The sequence below is a fragment of the Nicotiana tabacum genome, chromosome 24, assembly GCF_000715075.1.
Source record: "Nicotiana tabacum cultivar K326 chromosome 24, ASM71507v2, whole genome shotgun sequence".
Classification (NCBI taxonomy): Eukaryota; Viridiplantae; Streptophyta; class Magnoliopsida; order Solanales; family Solanaceae; genus Nicotiana; species Nicotiana tabacum.
Genome location: NC_134103.1, coordinates 92,139,545 through 92,161,433, shown reverse-complemented (window position 1 = coordinate 92,161,433; position 21,889 = coordinate 92,139,545). Strand labels below are relative to the sequence as shown.

The window sequence follows — 21,889 nt, the reverse complement described above, 5'->3', positions numbered from 1 at the left end:
AGTGGGGAAGAAGAGTATGGGCCAGACTATGGGGTGGATTGGGCTTCTACAGGTATGGGCTTGAAACAATTGCAAAATTAGTCACTTTGGACTCAAATTTTAATTAAAATCAATTTGTGTGGCTAAACCATTATATATATATATATATATTTTACTCACTAATTGACTAATGACCTAATTAATTAACTAGCCTAAAAATGCATGTAGAGTTACTAATGTATTTTTTGGTATTTTAGTATTTTACAAATGCAATTGATTATGCATTTAAAATCTACAAAATGTAAAAATTAAAAATATTTTTGTATTTTCTTTAGGATTTAAAAATGCAACTTAAAAATGCATCAAATATGAATACGTACAAAGCAAACTAAGTAAAAATATAGAAAAAATAATTTAAAGCTATTTTTTGGATTTTTTAGGAGTAATTTTATATTAGGGCAAAAATTAGGTGCTCACAACTGCCCCTCTTTGCTCGAGAACATGAAGAGTTTTTCGGGCAAAGATAAAGTGAGCAATTATGAGCAATTTTTGCCCGTTTGACACTCCATGGGAAGCATTTTGAAAATGTTTGACCGAACCGTGCTTCAAAGGTTGCCTACATATCCTTGGCTATAAAGGAATCAGGTCAGTGTAGTTCTGGAAGTTTAGGTAGCTGGGACTACCGAGAAGCTGTGATTTCACTGTTGCTGCTGCTGTTTACTGCTTGCTGACCTTCTTTTTACACCAAAGTCAAAAATGAAAAAGACTAACTAAGCCTATCAGCTACGAGTTACAGGATTCCTATCTATGAGTCTTTTGAAGCTTGATCTTGAGTTTTGGCTGGTTCTTCATGCAGACTCTGATCTGATCCTCGATGCTTGCTAGTTGCAGGTGGTAGTTCATTCTTCTTCGGCATTTCGGATCAAGATGGGACATGCAAAGCTTGCGACTTCAATCGTGTCTTGAGCAGCCCATATCTTTTCATCTACTTCTGCATTTTGGATTCACTTCTCTTTTTTTCTTTTTATTCTATATTGAGACTTCTTCCTTTGGTCATCTCGGACTGTCAGCTAGCATTCTTGAGGCGAGCTTCTGCTACTTCTAACTTGAATTGAATCCTTAAATGACTTCCCTCGTTCTCCAGGTGGGCGCCTGATGACTTAAAACTCGAAATAAATTCCCTCATTCTCCAGGTGGGTGCCTGCTGACTTAAAAACTTGAAATAAATTCCTTCATTCTCCAGGTGGGCGCCTGTGATGACTTAAAACTTGAAATGAATTCCCTCATTTTTCAGGTGGGCGCCTGCTGACTTAAAACTTGAAATTAATTCCCTCGTTCTCCAGGTGGGCGCCTGCTGACTTAAAAACTTGAAATAAATTCTCTCGTTTTCCAGGTGGGCGCCTGCTGACTTAAAACAGAAATGAATTCCCTCATTCTCCAGGTGGGCGCCTGATGCTAACTTAAAACTTGAAATAAATTCCCTCGTTCTCCAGGCGGGCGCCTGATAATGACTTGAAAATTAAAATAAATTCCCACGTTCTCCAGGTGGTGCCTGATGACTTTAAAACTTGAAATTAATTCCCTCATTCTCCAGGTGGGCGCCTGCAACTACAACAAAATGGAAACAACAAAAGAAATATTTTTCTGCCCCAGTTTACACTAGGAAGATTTGTGAGTTATTAGCAGAACTATAAATTACCTATGCTATTGATGAAGGATGCAATGATGAGAGCAAAATTGAAGACTCGACTAGGATGTGCGTCTCCTAAAGAAATAAAAATCTGAAAAACCCAAACTAGGGAGTGCATCTCCTAAATTTGAGATTGAGCTTGCAGAAAACTATAAACTAAGCTTGACTGAACTAAAAAATGACCCTATTCTCCAGGCGGGACCCCTGATTTCAAGAAAACTAAAGATTGATAACTTAAGAAAACTAAAAATTGACCTCTGTATTTTTATTTTTTTTCAGACTTCCCTTTTTTTAAACTTATTATCCTAGGAGAAAATTCATTAGACTAGGTATTTTTTTGGTATTTTAGGAGAAAGATTCATCAGACTAAGATTTTTATCCTACGAGAAAGTTCATCAGACTAGGTTTGTTATCTTAGGAGAAAGATTCATCAGATTAAAATCTCGGTCCTAGGAGAAAATTCATCAGACTAGGTCTTTTGTGTTATCTTAGGAGAAGGATTCATCAGACTAAGATATTTTTATCCTAGGAGAAAGTTCATCAGACTAGGTCTTTTTGTTATCTTAGGAGAAAGATTCATCAGACTAAGTTTTAATCTTAGGAGAATGATTCATCAGACTAAGACGTTTATCCTAGGAGAAAAATTCGTCAGACTAGGTTTTCTATCTTAGGAGAATGATTCATCAGACTAAGATTTTGATCCTAGGAGAAAATTCATCAGACTAGGTTTTCTATCTTAGGAGAAAGATTCATCAGACTAAGATTTTGATCCTAGGAGAAAATTCATTAGACTAGGTCCTTTTTTGTTATCTTAGGAGAAAGATTCATCAGACTAAGACGTTTATCGTAGGAGAAAATTCATCAGACTAGGTTTTCTATCTTAGGAGAATGATTCATCAGGCTAAGACTTCGATCCTAGGAGAAAGTTCATCAGACTAGGTCTTTTTTTTTTGTTATCTTAGGAGAAAAATTCATCAGACTAAGATATTTTTATCCTAGGAGAAAATTCATCACACTAGGTTTTCTTATGTTATCTTAGGAGAAAAATTCATCAGAATAAGATTTCGATCCTAGGAGAAAGTTCATCAGACTAGGTCTTTTTGTTATCTTAGGAGAAGGATTCATCAGACTAAGATATTTTTATCCTAGGAGAAAATTCATCAGACTAGGTTTTCTTATCTTAGGAGAAAGATTCATCAGACTAAGATTTCGATCCTAGGAGGAAAAATGTGAAGAGCAATGGAAATATTTTAGGCACACTAGCAAGACAAATAAAGGCAAAGATTTGAGAAACTTCCCTTTTGTCGGCTCTTCTCTTCTTCTTTTTTGAAACCCAAATTCCTTGCACTGCTTTGTTCCTGTTTCAAACAAAGAAAATTTTGTCAGTTTTAAAAGTGGTGGTCGGTTTGCGGACTTGAGTCTTGGATGGCTTGACTTTGTGATCATCCAACTTTTAGAAGACCGACTGCATTGGTAGTTGGCTGCACTGCTGGGAGACTCTGTTGTTCCTTACAAGGGACCTTTACTTTCTGTATCAACCCTGATTGTTTCGCTCCCAATGCCATTTGTGTTTTGTGGCTCAATCAGCCTTATCTCAAAAAGAGATTTCTTTTCTTTGATAACCTTTTCAGATATTTTGAATGGCTTTTGCTTTTGGAGCAATTTTGTCTCTCAGAGAGAATCACAACTGGTAAGTGTCTTTTGCACAATGTGCCACTTCATAGTCCTTGTTCGGTACTACATGGAATCCCTGATTAACCTTGAGGTTATCTTTGCTTGCTTTAGCCAAATAGGCTGACAAGAGTCTTTTGGGGGAAACCTTCGTATTGCACGAATCCTCAAGACATATTGGCTGTAACAACTGAGTGTGCTGGCCAAATTTACTTTGTGCAACTGAAAAGCTAGTAGCAGATTTTGAAATCTTTTCTTGCTTGTTTTGACAAGGACGAACTTAGAGTGAAGGACACAATGATGTAAAGAAACAATATTAACAAGAAATACCCCTATCGGAAAGGAAAGGAGGAAGGTTTTTTTTTTGGGGGGGGGGCAGCTAGCCTTTATGATCATGACATGCATTTTGGACTTAGCGGCCTCATCTTTCAAACTGTTCAAATCTTTCCTTTTACCATTCCTATGACATTTGAAGTCGGGCTTGTTTGTGTCAATTCTTTGCATCAGCTTCATGACTCACTTTCGACTAGTGGTGCCCCGAGGGGTTTTCACCAACAAGTCTCTCTCATTTATTCATCTCTGCTTACCGTGAGGGTTTTCACTAATAAGACTCTCTCATTTTTCTTCTTTATTTTTCTTTTTCTTTTGCTTTCTTGTATGAGCAACTTGATAGTGTCCTATGTCGCGTGACAACCATTGCTCATTGTATGCTTCTCTTGACATTCTTGAAGGCACATCGGAAGATCTTTATTTGGAAGGTTTTTGGATAGGGTTGGAAAGATGGGTCGGCATGGAGGCTCTAAGTAGACTCAATATGATGGGTTGTACACTTTACAACTCTTGGAATCGACTCTTTCAAAAGTGAAAAAAAAATCTTTGCCCCAGTTTTAGATATTGAGGATTTTTGGATTTTTTTTTTTGAATTCTTATTTGGTTGGACCGAACCGTGTAAGGCTGCCTACGTATCCCTTTTAAAGGAATAAGGTCTAACGTAGTTCAAACATCTGACCTAATATTATTTTTTTCATCTTTCTTTCTTTTTCTTTGTCTTTCTCTTCTCTTTTTTTTTCATTTATTCCATCTTTCTTCTCTTTTTTTTCAAAACAAGTTGTCCCAGCTTTTATTTTCTGGGGGCATGGACTTTGACTGTTCTTTTCTTATTCTATTTTTTCACTTGAACTTTCTAAGAGTCGCCCTAGTTTGTACTCTTGGGACATGGACTTTTCTTTCTTTTTTTTTTTTTAGACTTTTAACTCTAAACTTGATTCCAAAAGAGGGTGGTCAAAGAAAATAACACTGGCTCGAAAGGATAACGAAGGGTATAAAGTATTTGAATAGCAGAAAAAGGGCCTCCCAACCTCGAGAATGCCAATCATGTTAGCCCTTCACAATCACAGCATTGATGGACATGTTGCTTTCTCGTCTTTTTCAGTGTAAAGTTGTATGAGTAATAATTTCCTTGCAGTGAATGACCCTTGTCAATTTGGGTGACTTTTCTTCGATTTTGTCTTGATGTAGAAGATGCATTTTGCCAATAAACTGATCCATTTCAAGTTAACTGGGATACACCTTCTTTTGAAAAATACTTTCTATCTTTTAGTGCTAAACAGACTTCAACCCGTCCGGTTATCCTTAAGCCCGATCTCCTCAATAATTCAAAAGGTAGAGATCCTTAACTATTATGAGCATGACTGCTTTTGTTCCATGTAAACTTGGTTCATGCTTATTTTCCAAATGTTTCATGTCTCTATTTATCTTCAAAAGTGTCTCTTTCTCAGTTATCCAATTCAAGACTAAATCAGTTTTCTAAGATCTGACCAAAAATTCCGCATGCATGTCATGTCACTAGGACTAGCGTGAAAAGAACTATGCACAAAAATGGACACAAAATGACTGACTGTTGTTTATTGAATAAAGGATAGCAAAGTCCGATAACACAAAAAGAAGAAGAAAAGAAGACAAAATAAGCTACCATGGCTAAAAGAGGAGTGACTTTCCAGTTGCTAAGCGACATCTTAGCCACACATTCGCACATCAACATTACTAGCATTTACCCGTTTTGATTGCTTTGGATTCAACACTCAAATTTTGACAATTATCCCGAGCAGGCCATATCCTATTGCTCAAATCTGGTAAAGTCAACCCCACATTTGTCTCCATTTTTTTAATTTTTCACCGCAAACTTGCCTATTTGCCTTTCTGTGACCTTGGATCAACAACAGTTATGTTTATTCCATTGGTTGAGAAGATGCTTTTATTTTCGAAGGATCTTGGATTGTTTTGTAACTCGCCATTGCAAACCAACAAACCGACCACCTTCAACTAGCTTTTATTCCAAAACAATAAGCATGTTAGAATAAACGCTCTTTTTTTTTCTTTTTTTTTTGGTTTCTTTCCTTTCTCTTATTTTCTCTCGATTGAACCTGATGTGGGTTGCCTACGTATCATGTGGGAACATGAATCAGATCGTGCGTAGTTCGGAAAGATCAAGAATAAAAGAAATAAACTAACTATTTTTTTTCTAATTTCCGAAAGAAAGACTTACAAAGAAGAAAGAAAATATATTTTTTTGAATTATGATTTTTTCGGAATTTCGAAAGAAAAACCTCTAAAAAAAAAGAAAGGAAATATTTTTGGATTTATGGACTTTCATTTTGAATTTATGAAAGAAATACTTCTAAAGAAAAAAAAGAAAATATTTTTGAATCTTGAATTTTCTTTTCAATTTTCGAAAGAAGAATGAAAATATTTTTGGATTTTGAGAAGAAATTAAAAGGAAAATGTTTTTGTTTTTTTTTCTTAAAAAAAATTGGGGGCTAAAAGAATGATTTTCTAAAGAAGGAAGTAAAGGAAAATATTTTTCGATTTTTTTTTGAAAATTGTGGGCCGGAACCGATGAGGTTTGCCTACGTATCTCACATCCGGTGAGAATCAGACCAGCGTAGTTCTGTCATTTTGATGCACAGAAAAATATGATTTGCTTTGAAATGATTTTTGTCTTCTTTTTTTCTTTCTCTTTTTATTTTTGAGACTTTGGCAGAGCAACGTATTTTTGAATATCAGGATTATCAAAACCGGGCATTTTTCTATCCTACCTCACTCTTGGTTTTTTTTCTCTTACTCAAGAGGCCGGCCAACATACAAGCCAAGCAAATTAATGCACAAGTAGCACGTAAAAAATGCATCAGGATGGTCCTTTTAATTGTGGGTACACCTGTCCTAGACGGACCCAACCCCTGTGTTGAGTCTCCTAAGTCAAATGCACGTGATGCAAGCAAACGTACCTACTAGGGATCCGGCATGAGGCTATGTTATTCTAAGTTTAAATCCTGGGTGTATTGTTCTAGACCTGACTTACTCGAGCGGACAACTCGAGCCGGGGGAGGGGGGGCAGCGTACCGGGTATACAGAAGCTTCACCGGCTTTGCAACTTGTCCGAACCTCATTCTAAAATTAGGATATGACTCTAACAGAAAAGAAGCCACGCGAAGCGCACGCTCCCCAGAAGATTTAGAAGACTCAGAAAGAAGAAGGGTTTCATAGCAGTTTATATACAGTTCACATAATATCAAAGCGGCATTTAGCACATTAGGCTCAAACACGTAAAAATCAGATAATAGACAAAAATCAAGTATAACAGTTATTCTAAGCTCGAATTCTGAACCCTGAACCAGAGATTCTGGGTTCTTGTCCCCAGCAGAGTCACCAGAGCTGTCACACCTCCTTTTTCCCGAAGGGAGATAAGGGAGTTTTTTCCAATTAAAGTGACATTAATCAAAATGAGATTATTTATTAAAAACAGAGTCGCCACTTGGAATAAGTTATGGTGTCCCAAGTCACCGGTTTATTTTAAATCCCAAATCGAGGAAATTTGACTCTATTTATGGTCCGCGAACACAGAAGACCGGGTAAGAAATTCTGTTAACCCGGAAGAAGGTGTGAGGCACTCCCGAGTTTCGTGATTTTAGCACGGTCACTCAACTATTAATAATTGACCTAATTATATGATTTATTACATGTTTGAAACCTATTGTGCGTTTTTAACCTTTTAATCATTTTTAATATTTATGGTGATTATTTAAATAAGTCGCGATGTCGCGCACTTATTATTTTTGTACACATTGTGAATCGCATCACGTGAAAGGCACCCGCGATTTACAACATGTTAATTTTTATTATTATTTGAAGTTGTAAGGTCGAGTCACGTGAAACACACACTCGAATTGGGGTTTACGTATCATGACTACGCTAAAGGAATCGTACTCATAGTCACGATGATTTATTTAAACACGCCTAAAGCAAACTACCAATGTTTATGAGCTGTTTAATTTTCTAATACTATTGATATAGCGTGTAACTAAGAGACAAGCCCCAAAGATATGCCCAAATATAATTCTGTTTTATTTAATTGTTTTCCCTTCTACACTCTTCTAATTCTGTTTTCTCTTTGGTTGTTCTAGGTTGCAATAATGAAGCGGTTGCGACATCCAAATATTGTACTTTTTATGGGTGTTGTCATTCAGCCACCAAATTTGTCCATAGTTACTGAATATTTATCGAGGTCTTAGAAATATTTCCCCGTCCAATTAACAGAAAACATTACGCTATTCCCAATTTAGCTGAGCGATTCCCATGTTATCATGTATTTCAGAGGTAGCTTATATAGACTTCTTCATAGACCTGGTGCGAGAGAGTTGTTAGATGAAAGACGTCGGCTGTGTATGGCTTACGATGTGGTATGGATAAATGTGTCCTACTCCCTCCTCTTTCTCATTTTATTTTTTCAATTGGGGCTAATCTCTTACTATGGTCTTGTGCAGGCAAATGGGATGAATTATCTTCACAAACGCAATCCTCCCATTGTTCACCGAGATTTAAAATCTCCAAATCTGCTAGTGGACAAAAAATATACAGTGAAGGTGAGAGTAAGAATTTCTTTAGCAAACATAAAGGTGCAATCCTTTTTGTCATGATTAATATATTGTCGGACTTGGCTGTCAGAGTAGTCAAATCTGAAGGAAGTATCATTTTGGATAGGGCATATTTTTTTTATTAACTTCTTCAGATATTTTCCGGAGGGTCAAGAGAGAAACATAGAGAAGTTTTATAGTTTCACAAGCTTCCTAACCTAATCAAACTTGCTAAAACACATAAAGCAAGTTGTGAACCAGCAAGTATTTATCAGATTTCTCAGATGATGGAGAGTTAACATTGCAATCCCATGAAATGGGTTAATTTCCAACAAGAGAGGATATATGTTGAAGCTTTTATCTAAAGGAAAAATCACTTGTACATAATTAATAATTTTACATTTTGGAGGGAAGCTTGGTCCAAAATCTCTCTTTGCGATCTTCTAGACATATACCATCTATAGAGTGGTTTTTCAGCTGCCATGTAGCAATAGTGCTGCATTCAGTCCACCTTACATATCATAAACACATGTGGATCCAGTGTTTCAAGAAATTTAGGAGTCACTATGAGGACGAATTTATGTCTAGTTAAGATTATGCTTTTTCTACTCATATTTTTCCTTAACATAACTTGTCCTCCTTTTCGACCTCCTGGTGAATTAGTTTCTTTTTAACTGGAAATATTAGCATAGATGTGTCTCCTCTCACTCCGGGAATATGTGTCTGGTCTTCTTCCTTTTAATCAACTTGGACCATCGAGAAAAATACTAATTTCTTGATCATTCAATTTGACTTTTCAAACCCAACCAAAAAAGATTTTAAAAAAAATATCAAAAGGTCTTGAGGTTTGATTGAGATTTTGCTTGAAAAAGAGGAGGCATTTTGAATGTCTGTGATTTTTAAGGAGGTTCTGTCCTCCATAGCTCAGCAGTATGCATAATGTATTACCTGTACTTTTAGTTAACATTATAATTTATTCTTAAGTTCTGAACAAACTTGGTAGTCCTACTCAAAGTTAGCTAGCGAATATGATTTTGTTGCTTTAATGAATTTATTATTACTTATTTTCGTTTATGGAAGTTTTTATGAAGCTATTATTTCTCTTTATCAGTAAAAGATTCTAAATGTTCTCACTTGTCTAATGTCCTCATCAGGTCTGTGATTTTGGTCTTTCTCGTTTCAAAGCTAATACATTTCTTTCATCAAAGACTGCTGCCGGAACTGTAAGTTCCTGATTCAAGCTCTGGTTCCTTTAGTGTTCTGTTGGTCTTTTGGCTCGTTTCTTGATAACTAAATAAGGAAAAGAATGATTTGGTGCTTAATGTGACGGCCGAAATGGATGGCGCCTGAAGTTCTTCGTGATGAACCATCAAATGAGAAATCTGATGTATATAGCTTTGGCGTTATTTTATGGGAGTTGGCAACACTACAACAACCATGGAGTAATTTGAGCACACCATAGGTTTGTGCTTGGTATTTTAGGTGTAAATGGTGATCTAAACAATTGAATAAGGGTGGCAAGTGGGCCGGTCCTGGACCGGCCCGGGACCGCGGGCCAAACGGGCTAACGGGCTAGGACCGTTTGGGCCGGTCTTAGTGGGCCTGGGCCGGTCCTATGATTTGGGCCCGTCATGCCCGGGACCGTTTAGTCGCTAGGGCCCGGGACCTTAGCGGGCCAAACGGTCCCAACGGCTATTTTTAAAATTTTTTTAAAAAAAATTAAAAAATTAAAAAATTAAAATATATATAGCTTTGAATATCTCTTTACAATATTTTTGTCTTTTTATATATCTTAAGCTATACATATAGTATATACTATATATATATATATATATATATATATATACATACACATCTTACTATATACATAGTATATAAGACATATTCGATTGTATATAAATATATATAGTATATATATCTTAAGATATATGTATAGTATATAAATCAAATATTAATATATAAATCTTAAGATGTATATATAGTAAATCGAATATAGCTTATATATCTTAGGATATACATATAGTATAGTATAGTATATATATATAAGCTTATATATATATCGAATATAACTTATATATATATATATATATATATATATATATATATATATATATATATATATATACTATACTATATATACATCTTTATAACACATTGCTTTGAATATCTCTTTACAATATTTTTGTCTTTAAATTTGAATTAAAAAATTTAGGTGACAATTCTATAATATAATTTACTAGGAATTGCCGTAGATATTTTTATTATCATTTTTTTTCTCTAACTTGTATAAAAACAAATTTAAAAATAGAAAGTATATGTAGGCCCGTTTAGGCCCGGGACCGTTAGGTCGTGGTCCCGGTCCCGGACCGGTTCCAACAACAAGCCCGTGAAGCCCGCAACCGTTTAGGACCGGCCCACTTAGGACCGGGCCCGGCCCACATGCAACCCTTACAATTGAATCTAGAGGGTAACAACTAATATATCAACTGAAAGGACCTAAGGCTATCTCTTGGGATGTGAAAATGAGTTGGTCCATATGGTTCTTCTGCCAGGAACTAGGGCACCACAAGTGGGATCACTTCTTCCAGGAATGCCATTTCAATTTCCTTTCGTCATCTGCCTCTCTTTTTCATGTGGTTAATGTAGAAAGCTACGCATTCATGGGCCCTTGAATGGGAAAGTTCTGGGGATGCTACTTTCCACTTCTCTCTAGGTTTTGTTTTGCTTATTGTGGTCTTCTAATAGTTCATATTTTGAGAAGAGAAGAAAAGAAAAAGTTCCTACTTTCTGTAACAGTTAGTGTACAGTTTGTCAAGATTATTGTTAAGTAGAGAACTAAAAGTTGTGGTAAGTTGATGACTAGTGTAACCGTAGTTTAATTATGATGAATCATCTAAATATTGTATTTGTTAATGCGGGTGAGGTAAAGAAGTTAGTCAACCACATTGACATGGTGCTAGATAGGAAAAGGTTGTCGCATGTTAGAGGATGGGGACAAAGAAGCTAATTCAAGAGATTAAGATTCGAATAGTTATTTGGAATAGACTTGTTGATGGGAAAGCAAATAGAAATAAAGAGGAGGACAATAGATATGCCCACAGGCTTAGTTCAAGTGACCTAGAATGTAGGTCACAGGTTCAAGCCATGCGCCATGTGAACTAAGCCTTGTATTGTAGCGAAGAAGGGTACAGGGGCGGGCCCATTATTCCCGAGTTTCGGAGCCTCTGGTTACTCCTAAGGGTTGATTTCTCGGTCATCATGATTGTTGAAACTGTTTCCCTGTGATATCGTACATTCTAGTTTCTGCTACAAGTTTGATTTTTGAAAGATAGATAAGAGGACCATCTGTCGAGCCTCATGAATATTGAACTGTTTGTTTTTTTATATCGTACATGGCGTAGAATGTGCTGTAATGAATCTGATTTTGTAGGTTGTAGCAGCTGTCGGCTTTAGGGGGAAGAGGCTTGACATTCCAAGTGACTTGAATCCTCAAGTGGCGACTATTATTGAGGCCTGCTGGACTAAGTGTGTTGCTTGTACTCGTCCCCAAGTTCATGCCTTTTAGTTTCGTGATTGCTTTAATGTTATCTAAAGTTAGTTTTGATAATGTTGTAGTGAGCCGTGGAAACGCCCCTCCTTTTCTACTATCATGGATATGCTGAGACCAAATCTTAAATCTCCTCTCACACCTCAATCAGGTCATACAGACATGCAGATGCTCACGTGAATGTGTGATAACTTTTATGGTTTCTGCACATAATTTGCATTTGTTACTAGTCAATGTTTTTGGGAGGAAGAATGCTTGGAGGATTATGTCAGGTTTGTCTATCTCGAAATCTGTTTCGTCGTTCTACTGAATTTTAAAGCTATTGCCCTTGGTATATCCACATTTTTGTCAAAGTCTAGGTAAGTTTGACACTAGGTGACGAGTGCTGATAGTAGTAGTTGAACTATTTGGTAGAATGTTTGGAATAAACTTCTTCCCATGACACACTTTCTTGGGTCTAGTGATGCTTTGGAAACTGCTGGAGCATCTGAACTTCTGTTTGGTGGATTTGAGAAGGCATTACTTTAGACTGGCCATGACATCATAGCAGCTAGTATTCTGTTGAGAGACCCAGCCTAACGATCTAGATAGGTGCCAGTGAACCACTGTCAAGCTTTAGCTTGAAAGATTTGAGAGTAAATGCTCAATAAAATGGGTTCACCCCTTTGCTTTCTTGCACTTCGATGGCAAATGTTTTATGACAATACCTCTAGGCAGTTTCTTCACATGTATAAACTTTGATAGCTATGTCTGCGTATGTTTTGCAGGCTTGTATCTATGCATATTAGTTCAGGTTGCCTGTGGAGAATACTAAGTTTTCTTCACGAATTCAAGCAGCAGCCGCTGCCTTACGGAAGATCCTTTGCACTGGGCATGTCCGTTTCTCTCTAAGCACTGTTTGGCCTAGTGATTTTGTTGATGCCAGCAATAACATTTTTTGTATTCTCTGTTCAGAATTGTTGTTGTATAACTATATGTATAAGCATTATAATGAAAAGTTGGATTATAGAAATGCACACCTATCAGACACCATACTTGTGTGTGCTTTATGGTGACATGTACGTTTGTTTCCTAAGTAGCTTTCCTCTGTTTGATTGCTTCCCCTAAAAAATTTTGTAAAGGGGAACACACGCACTTGGGAAGTAGAGTTCCTTAACGCTTCCCTTGCAATAAAATATGGCTTGTACTTGTAATTATGCATACATATTATTTGGTTGCGGACAGGATAATGGTCGACTTTTAACACAACCAAGTGGTGTTGTTGTAAGTGAAGGGATTATGAATGAGGATATATACAATTATACATAACATATATGTGCGTGTATAAAACGATGAAATATGATTTGCTAGGGTTGGGGCTGTGAGAGCGTTACGCCGTAGTACATTAGTTGAATGCCAGCAATTTTGAATGAACAGTTAGCAACAGGATATACTTATATTCAAAACATGCTTCTACGAAAGAACAGTCGGCAGCGCTAATATTTTAGGATAATGAGTGCTTGGAGTGTTCTTAGCTTAAAGAAAATAAAAGACATGTTTAAACATAACTACATTTTTAGGATGTTGATTCGTATCGAGTTACATAGAATGATAAAAATTCTAGATTTCAGACTTCAGAATGACCCTCCAAACAGATAGAACTAAATTACAAGCAATAGAGGAAATTTTTCCAAATAACTAGAAACACGCCAAATATACCAAATGGTGAAAATTCAAATAACAGTGAGAACCATCGCTCCAGAAAGCTCCCAGTTGATATTTTTGACAGCAATGATCCGGCCTTTGGTTCGCAGAAAGCTGGGATTAGACTCCGATATGCATTGTGCCTAAAGCACATAAGAACAAAACTGATTTGGCTCAGCAGAAGAGCATCAAACTACAGAAGGTTGGAATTGAAAATCACTCAGAATCCAGCTTCTGTTTCTTTTCTTCAGGCTGGTCTGCCACATTCTTCATCTTAGCTTCTCTTCGCTCCCTTTTAACTCCTTTTGCTTTGTGAGGCAGTGCAACACTTCCAACCTACAGAAAGGAATAATTTTTCACTGGTAAACAGTCATAGAATTTTATAATTTCTTTTCAACCAGAGTAGTGTATTCTTATTTCTTACCTTCTGATCAGGAATGTAAATCTTCCCGTATTTTCCTTGAATGGCATCTTTGACAACATTTTTCTCCTGAAAATGACAGCCAGTAACAACATAAGTATTTTGCAGACTCCAAGTTAGTCAAATAAAGATGTGAAGAAGTGACTAAGCCAATCAAACCTTCTTCTTTGCTTTATCAAGAGCAGTTTTCATAGCTTCTTTCTTCAAACTGTCGTCAGGGAGACGATGTCGCCGAACTACTAAGTCCATGGACGGGCCAACCTCCACTAATTCTATTCTTGGAACTACTGTGCCAGATTTTTTAAGCCGTAGTGCACAATGTGTCAAGAAAACCTTTTTTGGCGACACAGCTGCACATACATATACACGATCTAACCCAGCAAGGTTCAAGTTGGTCACTACCTGCAATATTGAACCCACGTGCATTAGTGGTACTCTTTCCAATTCAAAGAAGCCGTGCGAATAAGTTGATTGAGAAAGAACAGACCTCGCCATGGAATAGATCAAGCAAAACTTCTTTTAAATGCTTCAACTCTTCAACACTATCAAATCCTTCTCCAATAAAGGTAAAAAAGGGCTTTGACCCAATTTTAGGAGCCAAACTCTTATCATATTTGAACGACTTCATGCTTTTGAACTCTTCCACCCCTACCTCTACAAGATCGTAAATATGGTGATCATAGGTTCGCCCAATAACAAGATTGTTAGGGCGCTTCTTGGAGTGAGAACCATACTGCAAAATAACCAAAGACTGTAAGTGGGTATGGAAAACAAAAGACAAAGCAACAAGCAAAAAGTCCTGAACACAAAAGACAGAACTACTCCTGATAAAGCGATAAACTAGAAGAGTTCAACAGTTTATACAAAGATAGCCTTTCGTTCAAATCAAGATTTTCAAAAGTTGAAAAAAACTCATCTCACTCCGAGTATCCAACTTAACAGTAGGTGTTATTCCTCATCTGCATGAAGAGTTGAAATCTACTATCGATTATAATAATGTAATAGACACTTTTACCGGAGCAATACTCCTTGGAAGAGGTGAAACTAGTGGCGGAAAATGGGCGGGTTGGGTCGGATTTGGACGGGTTAAAAATGGGTTGAGCAAAAATGGATTGGGTCTCAACCCGCCCATATTTCATGCGGGTCAAAAATGGTTGGGTGTTAAATGGGCGGGTTGAATATGGGTTAACCCATATTATTTAAGTGTAATAGTTTTTCAAGTACAATTTATAATTTTCCTTTTGCTCAGATTATTTAGTGACATAAGCTTAACCGGAATAATATATACTTCTTCATTAAACTTATTCAAATTTGACTATCTTCCACAAAATATGACAGTTTTCATTTTAGGAAGAAAATGTGCTTAATGCACATCAAGCAATATCACTAATAATATATGACTGCATTTTCCACTTTGTTCATATATTGTTTGCAATCCAATATAAAACTAAACAAATTTTAAAAAATACTATAAATAGAAAGATACTATTTATATTCAAAAAATTCGCTAATAATATATGACTCTATACAAATTCAACATTGAAATATGTGCATCATAACTAAAAAGAAAATACTATTTTTTTGGTTAAGAAAGAAAGTCCTCTTTCTACAATATAAAAAGAAAGTACTCATTCTATTGAAATGAAAGAAAATACTTTTTCTACATTACGAAAAGAAAGTAACTTTTTTTGTTGAAATGAAAAAAAAAAATACTCAGATTGTTGAAATGAAAAAGAAAGTACTCTTAGGGTGTGTTTGGTAAAGCGGAAAATATTTTCTTGGAAAACAAGTAGTAATCTTACACATTTTCCGGTGTTTGGTATGCAAATTAAGGAAAATAACTCCTCAAGAGTATTCATAAATAATTTAAATACAATAAACATGAAGCCATAAACATGATAAGAGTGGGTTGCTTTAGTGGTGAGCACCCTCCACTTCCAACCAAGAGGTTGTGAGTTCGAGTCACCCCAAGAGCAAGGTGGGGGAGTTCTTGGAGGGAGGGAGCCGAGGGTCTATCGGTAACAGCCTCTCTACCCCGGGGTAGGGGTAAGGTCTGCGTACACACTACCCTCCCCAGACCCCACTAGTGGGATTATACTGGGTTGTTGTAAACATGAAGCCATAAACTTTCGAACCAACAACCTTGCGAACCCACAAATTCCATAAACTTCCGAACCACTAAACTTTCAAACCCGTAAACTCTATAATTTCTAAACCCGCAAACTTCCAAAATCATTAACCTCAACTCATAACTTTGGAACTCGTAAAATTTCAAACCTATAAACTGAAAATATTAATTAAAAAATAAAATGCCCCGCAGTGAGGGGAGGGGTGTAGCAAGGTGGGTGGTAACGGAAAAGAAAATAAATTGAAATATGAAAAAAAATCTTCTTTGGAGAGAGGGGGTGGGAGAGGTAGGGTAGGGAGAGAAGGGGGAGGAAGGGGGTTAGATGTGAGGGTAGGTGAAATTTTTGAAAAATGTTTTCCTAACTTTTTCTAGGAAAGTCATTTTCATACAATTTCAGGAAAATGTGATATCTAGAAAAATAATTTCCAAACTATTTTGTGCAACCAAACAGTGGAAAATGGGAAAACATTTTTTGGAAAATGTTTCCGACATACCAAACACACCCTTAATAATATTTCTATTGAGTTGTGTAGGGGTGGATGTGGGTGGGTAGCGTAGGGGGTTGGTGGGGATGGGGATGGGGAATAGGGTGGGGAAGATTGAAAAGGAGTTCTGGAAACTCTTGATAAGGAAAACATTTTCCTCCAATTGGAGGAAAATGAGTTCATGAGAAAAATATTTTCCAAAATATTTAAGCCAACCAAACATGGAAAAATTGGAAAACATTTTTCGAAAAATATTCTCCTTCGTACTAAACATCCCTTAATGTAATCTTGAGTACCTCTTCGTTTCAACCATCCAGTTCTAATCCTATGAGTACCATCTTGATCTATCATTTCATTCTCTTGAAACGAGCCTAGATATCTAAATTGATTGTATTTTGGCACCACAAATCCATCTAGTCAACTTCGCTCTTCTCATGCAGGCTGAACTTGCAATGCATGTATTTAGTCTGACCTTTATATATCTCAAAACACTTGCTCAATGCATGTATTTAGTCTTACCTTTATATATCTCAGAACCCTTACTATCTAAGATGTTTCTCCATAGCTCAAGCTTTTTGTTAACACCCTCGCTAGTTTCGTAATTTAGTACAATATCATCAGCATATATCATACACCCTGGAACCTCATCCTGTGTTACGTTGGTTAGCTCATTCATAACTAGGGTGAATAAGTAGGGGCTCAATGCAGAACCCCGGTGTGAACCCACTGCTATGGAAAACTTCTTTGGATTTCCTACTACTGTTTTAACACTAGTGACAACTCCTTCATACATGTCCTTTATGACATCTATATATTTTACTACATGAGTAATATAACTTGTAGACCAATTACTATTAGGAGCCACATATCAACTATAAATATCTCGAGTGACCAAAAATTGAACACAAATACATTTTCAGTTAGGGTGCTCCAAAGCTACAAAATACAAATTCTAGATGCTCTAGTTCTAAATGTGCTCTCCCCCACGCTATAAGAGAAACCTCGTTAACCAAGCAACATACCAAAAGACTATTGTTAATCACCTATAAAATAACATCAAGACATCAGTAATTTAGTTTTACCATTCAAAAATAACCCCTCACTATATCTATTAGCACTAAAAATAATGAACTATGGTAGCACAATGAGGGATATACAGACAATCAAATACTAAGTTCAAATTTTTACTTATTCGGTGTCTCAACAAATCAAGCAACCAAGGCGAAATCAGGACTTGAAACTTATGGGTTCAAGATTCTAGTCCTTTTAGGTTACTAGGCTCTAAATTAATAATTTGTATATATTCACTAAATTTCCTAAGACAAAAAAAAGAGCTTGGAAAAAAATTACTGGGTTCCGCAAACCCGTAACTCAAAAGGCTAGCTCCACCCCTGTAAGCAACTAACAATATTATAGATCTTTTCTATTTAAAAATAATCAAGCAGTTGAAGATCAAAAGTGGACTCTTCAATAGTGTTACAAGTAGCTAAAAGGTTAGGCAGATAATGTACCCATTTTTGTTATGAACTTATGCAAGCTACCCATTAAGCATTATACGGCTTAGTCTCTGTTCCTTATTCCCTAGAAGCCAGCGGCTTAACCTGATTAAAACAATGCAATTCCATGTCAAAATAAACTTTCTTTGGCCTGGGTTAGAGGGAGATTCAGAATGACGCAACAAATTCACAATATTGCACCTATGTTTCTTCTTCTGTATTTCATTGAATATATATCTTTGAGCACAAATAACTATTTATTATGAAAAAAGATCTGTTCTCCTTTACTAAATATTTGGAGACAATTAATTTTTGTACCTTCAAGAACAAGCCTTAGCAAACAACATAATAATCAGAGAGCCACAGAAACAAATCCAAATTAACATGGAGCGATATATATATCAGCACTTATCTACCCACTGAACCAAAAAATGCCTCAAAAAGGAAAACGGCATGTACACACTTACCACAAAAAGGCTGCAATCTGTCTTAAGAGAGAAAAACTCCAAAGAAGCCTCGCCCCCGCTCTCGAATGGTCTAACATTCTCATTCTTCCGGGTATATTTAACAGAATTATCCCTCTTCAAATGATAAATTTCAGTCATCACCTCATTCAACACTTGGCTTGTTTTTGTACCATGTAATATCAATGTCTTTTTCCCAGTTTCAACCTGCCCTCAAATAAATAAATAAGATTGTCATCACAATAAAAATCCCATCTTTAAAAAAAAAAAAAGTGGTTTGCTAAGATCAAACTCACCAGTTTAGGAGCACGTTTTTCAAGCTCCCTTCTGATTCTTCCTTTCTGTGGGGTTTTAATTTTCCATGGGGTTTTACTTCTCATCATGCTTACCTACAAACAAAATTGAAAACTAAACTAATATTATTGTGGTTAAAGCAAATCTTCAACTATCATAACAACAACTACTAGGGCTTAATCACAAATTAGTTGGAACCCTAGAAACAAAAACAAACAGCAAGCGAACAGTAAGAATTTAAGCTTTTACTTACCAATTGAGGAAAAGGGAAGATACGAAGAAGAATTGGTAAAGGGATGATACGAAGAAGAAGGGGAAGAAACAACTATGCCTATGCAAATATTAGGGTTTTAGAATCATTTAGGGGTTTTGGGCGGGTGTTATTGTCTGGTTTCAATTGTGGGCCTAATAGTGAAAATGCCCAGGCCCAAGTTGACTCAACTACTACTAATCCAATAACGATTTTTAGCTTCCTATACTATATATGAAACTTTATTACACACCCTAATCAAGTTTTAACTTAATTACATGGTTATATATAATTTATCAATTATATAAAAATTAGTTTTAAATGAGTATCTTTTGTTCCGCAAAAAATGCATATATTTAATCATTATTGCCTTATATTATAACACTTTTAATCATCTTTTGAGTATTAATTACATTACTTTGTGCTTAATATTATATTTTAACTGTGTAGGAATAATGCGGTGTGAAGATGAAGAGATTTAGAGTAAAATTGAATAAGATACGGAACAAAAAAGATAGAAAATTAAAAGAATAAAAAATGGGGAATACCCTTTGGTATTTGTCCCCGAATGAAAGACAAAAAAACAAAGGAAATACATTCCAAGCAAAGAATTAAAGAAGGGAAAAAGAAAATGTACTTGGCAGCAAAAGAGCTGTCACACCTCCTTTTTCCCGAAGGGAGATAAGGGAGTTTTTTCCAATTAAAGTGACATTAATCAAAATGGGATTATTTATTAAAAACAGAGTCGCCACATGGAATAAGTTATGGTGTCCCAAGTCACCGGTTTATTTTAAATCCCAAATCGAGGAAATTTGACTCTATTTATGGTCCGCGAACACAGAAGACCGGGTAAGAAATTCTGTTAACCCGGGAGAAGGTGTGAGGCACTCCCGAGTTCCGTGGTTTTAGCACGGTCGCTCAACTATTAATAATTGACCTAATTATCTGATTTATTACATGTTTGAAACCTATTGTGCGTTTTTAACCTTTTAATCGTTTTTAATATTTATGGAGATTATTTAAATAAGTCGCGATGTCGCGCACTTATTATTTTTGTACACATTGTGAATCGCGTCACATGAAAGGCACCCGCGATTTACAACATGTTAATTTTTATTATTATTTGAAGTTGTAAGGTCGAGTCACGTGAAACACACACTCGAATTGGGGTTTACGTATCATGACTACGCCAAAGGAACCGTACTCATAGTCACGATGATTTATTTAAACGCGCCTAAAGCAAACTACCAATGTTTATGAGTTGTTTAATTTTCTAATACTATTGATATAGCGTGTAACTAAGAGACAAGCCCCAAAGATATGCCCAAATATAATTCACGGCACCTCAAACTATTCTTTATGAGACCTTCCCAAATCAATCATATTGATAAACAACAAATTCATATCTACTTATTACGAATCAATCCTTTCTAATTTTGTTATGGGTAACGGAATAATCCTTTTATAAGTGAAGATGACTGAGCGGAGAAATTGGTGAACTTGCTTTTCCGTGAAGTTTTTCACCTTCAGCAGTTCACCACTTGCACAAAATGAGGGTCTATTATACACCAAAAGTCTGGCAATTGAGCAGCAATTGAAGATTACAAGATGAATGCACAGTGTGTAATGGAATCTGGTTCAAGTTAAAATCTCACTTGGGAGCAAAAGAATTAATAAAAATATACGAACTGTTTGCATTCACCCATAAATAAAACGGAACAAGCAGATTAATTTGTGTTTAACGATAAGTAGTGTAAGGGTCAACAAGCAACTTGAACAAATACTGTAACTAAAGATGCCAAAATAAAAGAAGCTAAAACCATATTAATTCTTCTTCAAAGGTTATGGAACCATTATTTCCAGCATAAAAATGACAAAGAAAAATCGCTATTCCCCACGTCGTACTTCACTAAACAACAACGATTACACAAATATTCTAATTCGGAATTCACACAATTTCATTACTCAATCAAAGTGAGGTGCAGAGGTTCAATGACTTACCTAATTTCGCAAAAGTAAACTGGAATGTTGGCCAAATGAAAGCTGAAAAGGACGGATGGAGTCCGTCAAAGCAGCAATCAACAATACAGAGCAACAAATCTCCCCAATTGTTTTAAAACCCAGAACGTGAAAGCACACCAAAATCCATTTGAATAGTGACAGAAACTTCTCTTCTATTTTGTTTTCGTATCTCTGTCTTTCAGATCTGAGCTTCAATTTCAATTCAAAAACCTTTGTTTTAGCTATTTGGACTGTGAGTTCGTGTGTATTTGTGTGTTTGTTCAGAGAGGTGAGTATGGTAAGAAAATGAGCGTTATCTTCGAAGAGTGGGGGAGGTGAGCGTGAATCCTCTCTGTGTATTGTGAGGATGCCGAATAGTTGAGTGAGAGAGGGGCGGCGCTAGGGTTCTCTCATCTCTGTTGGGTTTTTTCCTTTTTTTAGGGGAGAGTGAAATTAATGTCTCCCTCTATTAGAGTGGGGAAGAAGAGTATGGGCCAGACTATGGGGTGGATTGGGCTTCTACAGGTATGGGCTTGAAACAATTGCAAAATTAGTCACTTTGGACTCAAATTTTAATTAAAATCAATTTGTGTGGCTAAACCATTATATATATATATATTTTACTCACTAATTGACTAATGACCTAATTAATTAACTAGCCTAAAAATGCATGTAGAGTTACTAATGTATTTTTTGGTATTTTAGTATTTTACAAATGCAATTGATTATGCATTTAAAATCTACAAAATGTAAAAATTAAAAATATTTTTGTATTTTCTTTAGGATTTAAAAATGCAACTTAAAAATGCATCAAATATGAATACGTACAAAGCAAACTAAGTAAAAATATAGAAAAAATAATTTAAAGCT

At 36.0% G+C, this 21,889-nt stretch overlaps 2 protein-coding genes and 1 long non-coding RNA gene across 5 annotated transcripts; 2 read left to right on the top strand and 1 right to left on the bottom strand.

Moving 5' to 3' along the window:
- The first annotated feature begins 28 nt into the window (after positions 1-28).
- Positions 29-9,485, top strand: LOC142178314 (serine/threonine-protein kinase CTR1-like). Its single transcript, XM_075247646.1, has 5 exons — positions 29-52; positions 7,801-7,901; positions 7,992-8,076; positions 8,161-8,259; positions 9,405-9,485. Exons 1-5 carry the CDS (start codon positions 29-31, stop codon positions 9,483-9,485), a joined length of 390 nt encoding a protein of 129 aa, XP_075103747.1.
- A 971-nt stretch (positions 9,486-10,456) lies between these two features.
- On the top strand, positions 10,457-12,829 carry LOC142178422 (uncharacterized). Of its 2 annotated transcripts, XR_012706559.1 has the most exons (4): positions 10,457-10,963; positions 11,681-11,775; positions 11,866-12,069; positions 12,565-12,829. It is a non-coding gene; the product is annotated as an uncharacterized LOC142178422 (long non-coding RNA). The 2 variants fall into 2 exon arrangements; XR_012706558.1 differs by having other exon boundaries at positions 10,461-11,775.
- A 504-nt stretch (positions 12,830-13,333) lies between these two features.
- On the bottom strand, positions 13,334-21,468 carry LOC142178421 (ribosome production factor 2 homolog). Of its 2 annotated transcripts, none has more exons than XM_075247813.1 (7): positions 21,020-21,468; positions 18,771-18,882; positions 18,478-18,681; positions 14,389-14,634; positions 14,061-14,303; positions 13,905-13,970; positions 13,334-13,816 (listed from the first exon to the last, which is right to left on the bottom strand). In XM_075247813.1, exons 2-7 carry the CDS (start codon positions 18,855-18,857, stop codon positions 13,697-13,699), a joined length of 966 nt encoding a protein of 321 aa, XP_075103914.1. In that variant the 5' UTR covers positions 18,858-18,882; positions 21,020-21,468; the 3' UTR covers positions 13,334-13,696. The 2 variants fall into 2 exon arrangements, with proteins under 2 accessions (XP_075103914.1, XP_075103913.1); XM_075247812.1 differs by having other exon boundaries at positions 18,771-18,863.
- Between the last annotated feature and the right edge of the window lie 421 nt (positions 21,469-21,889).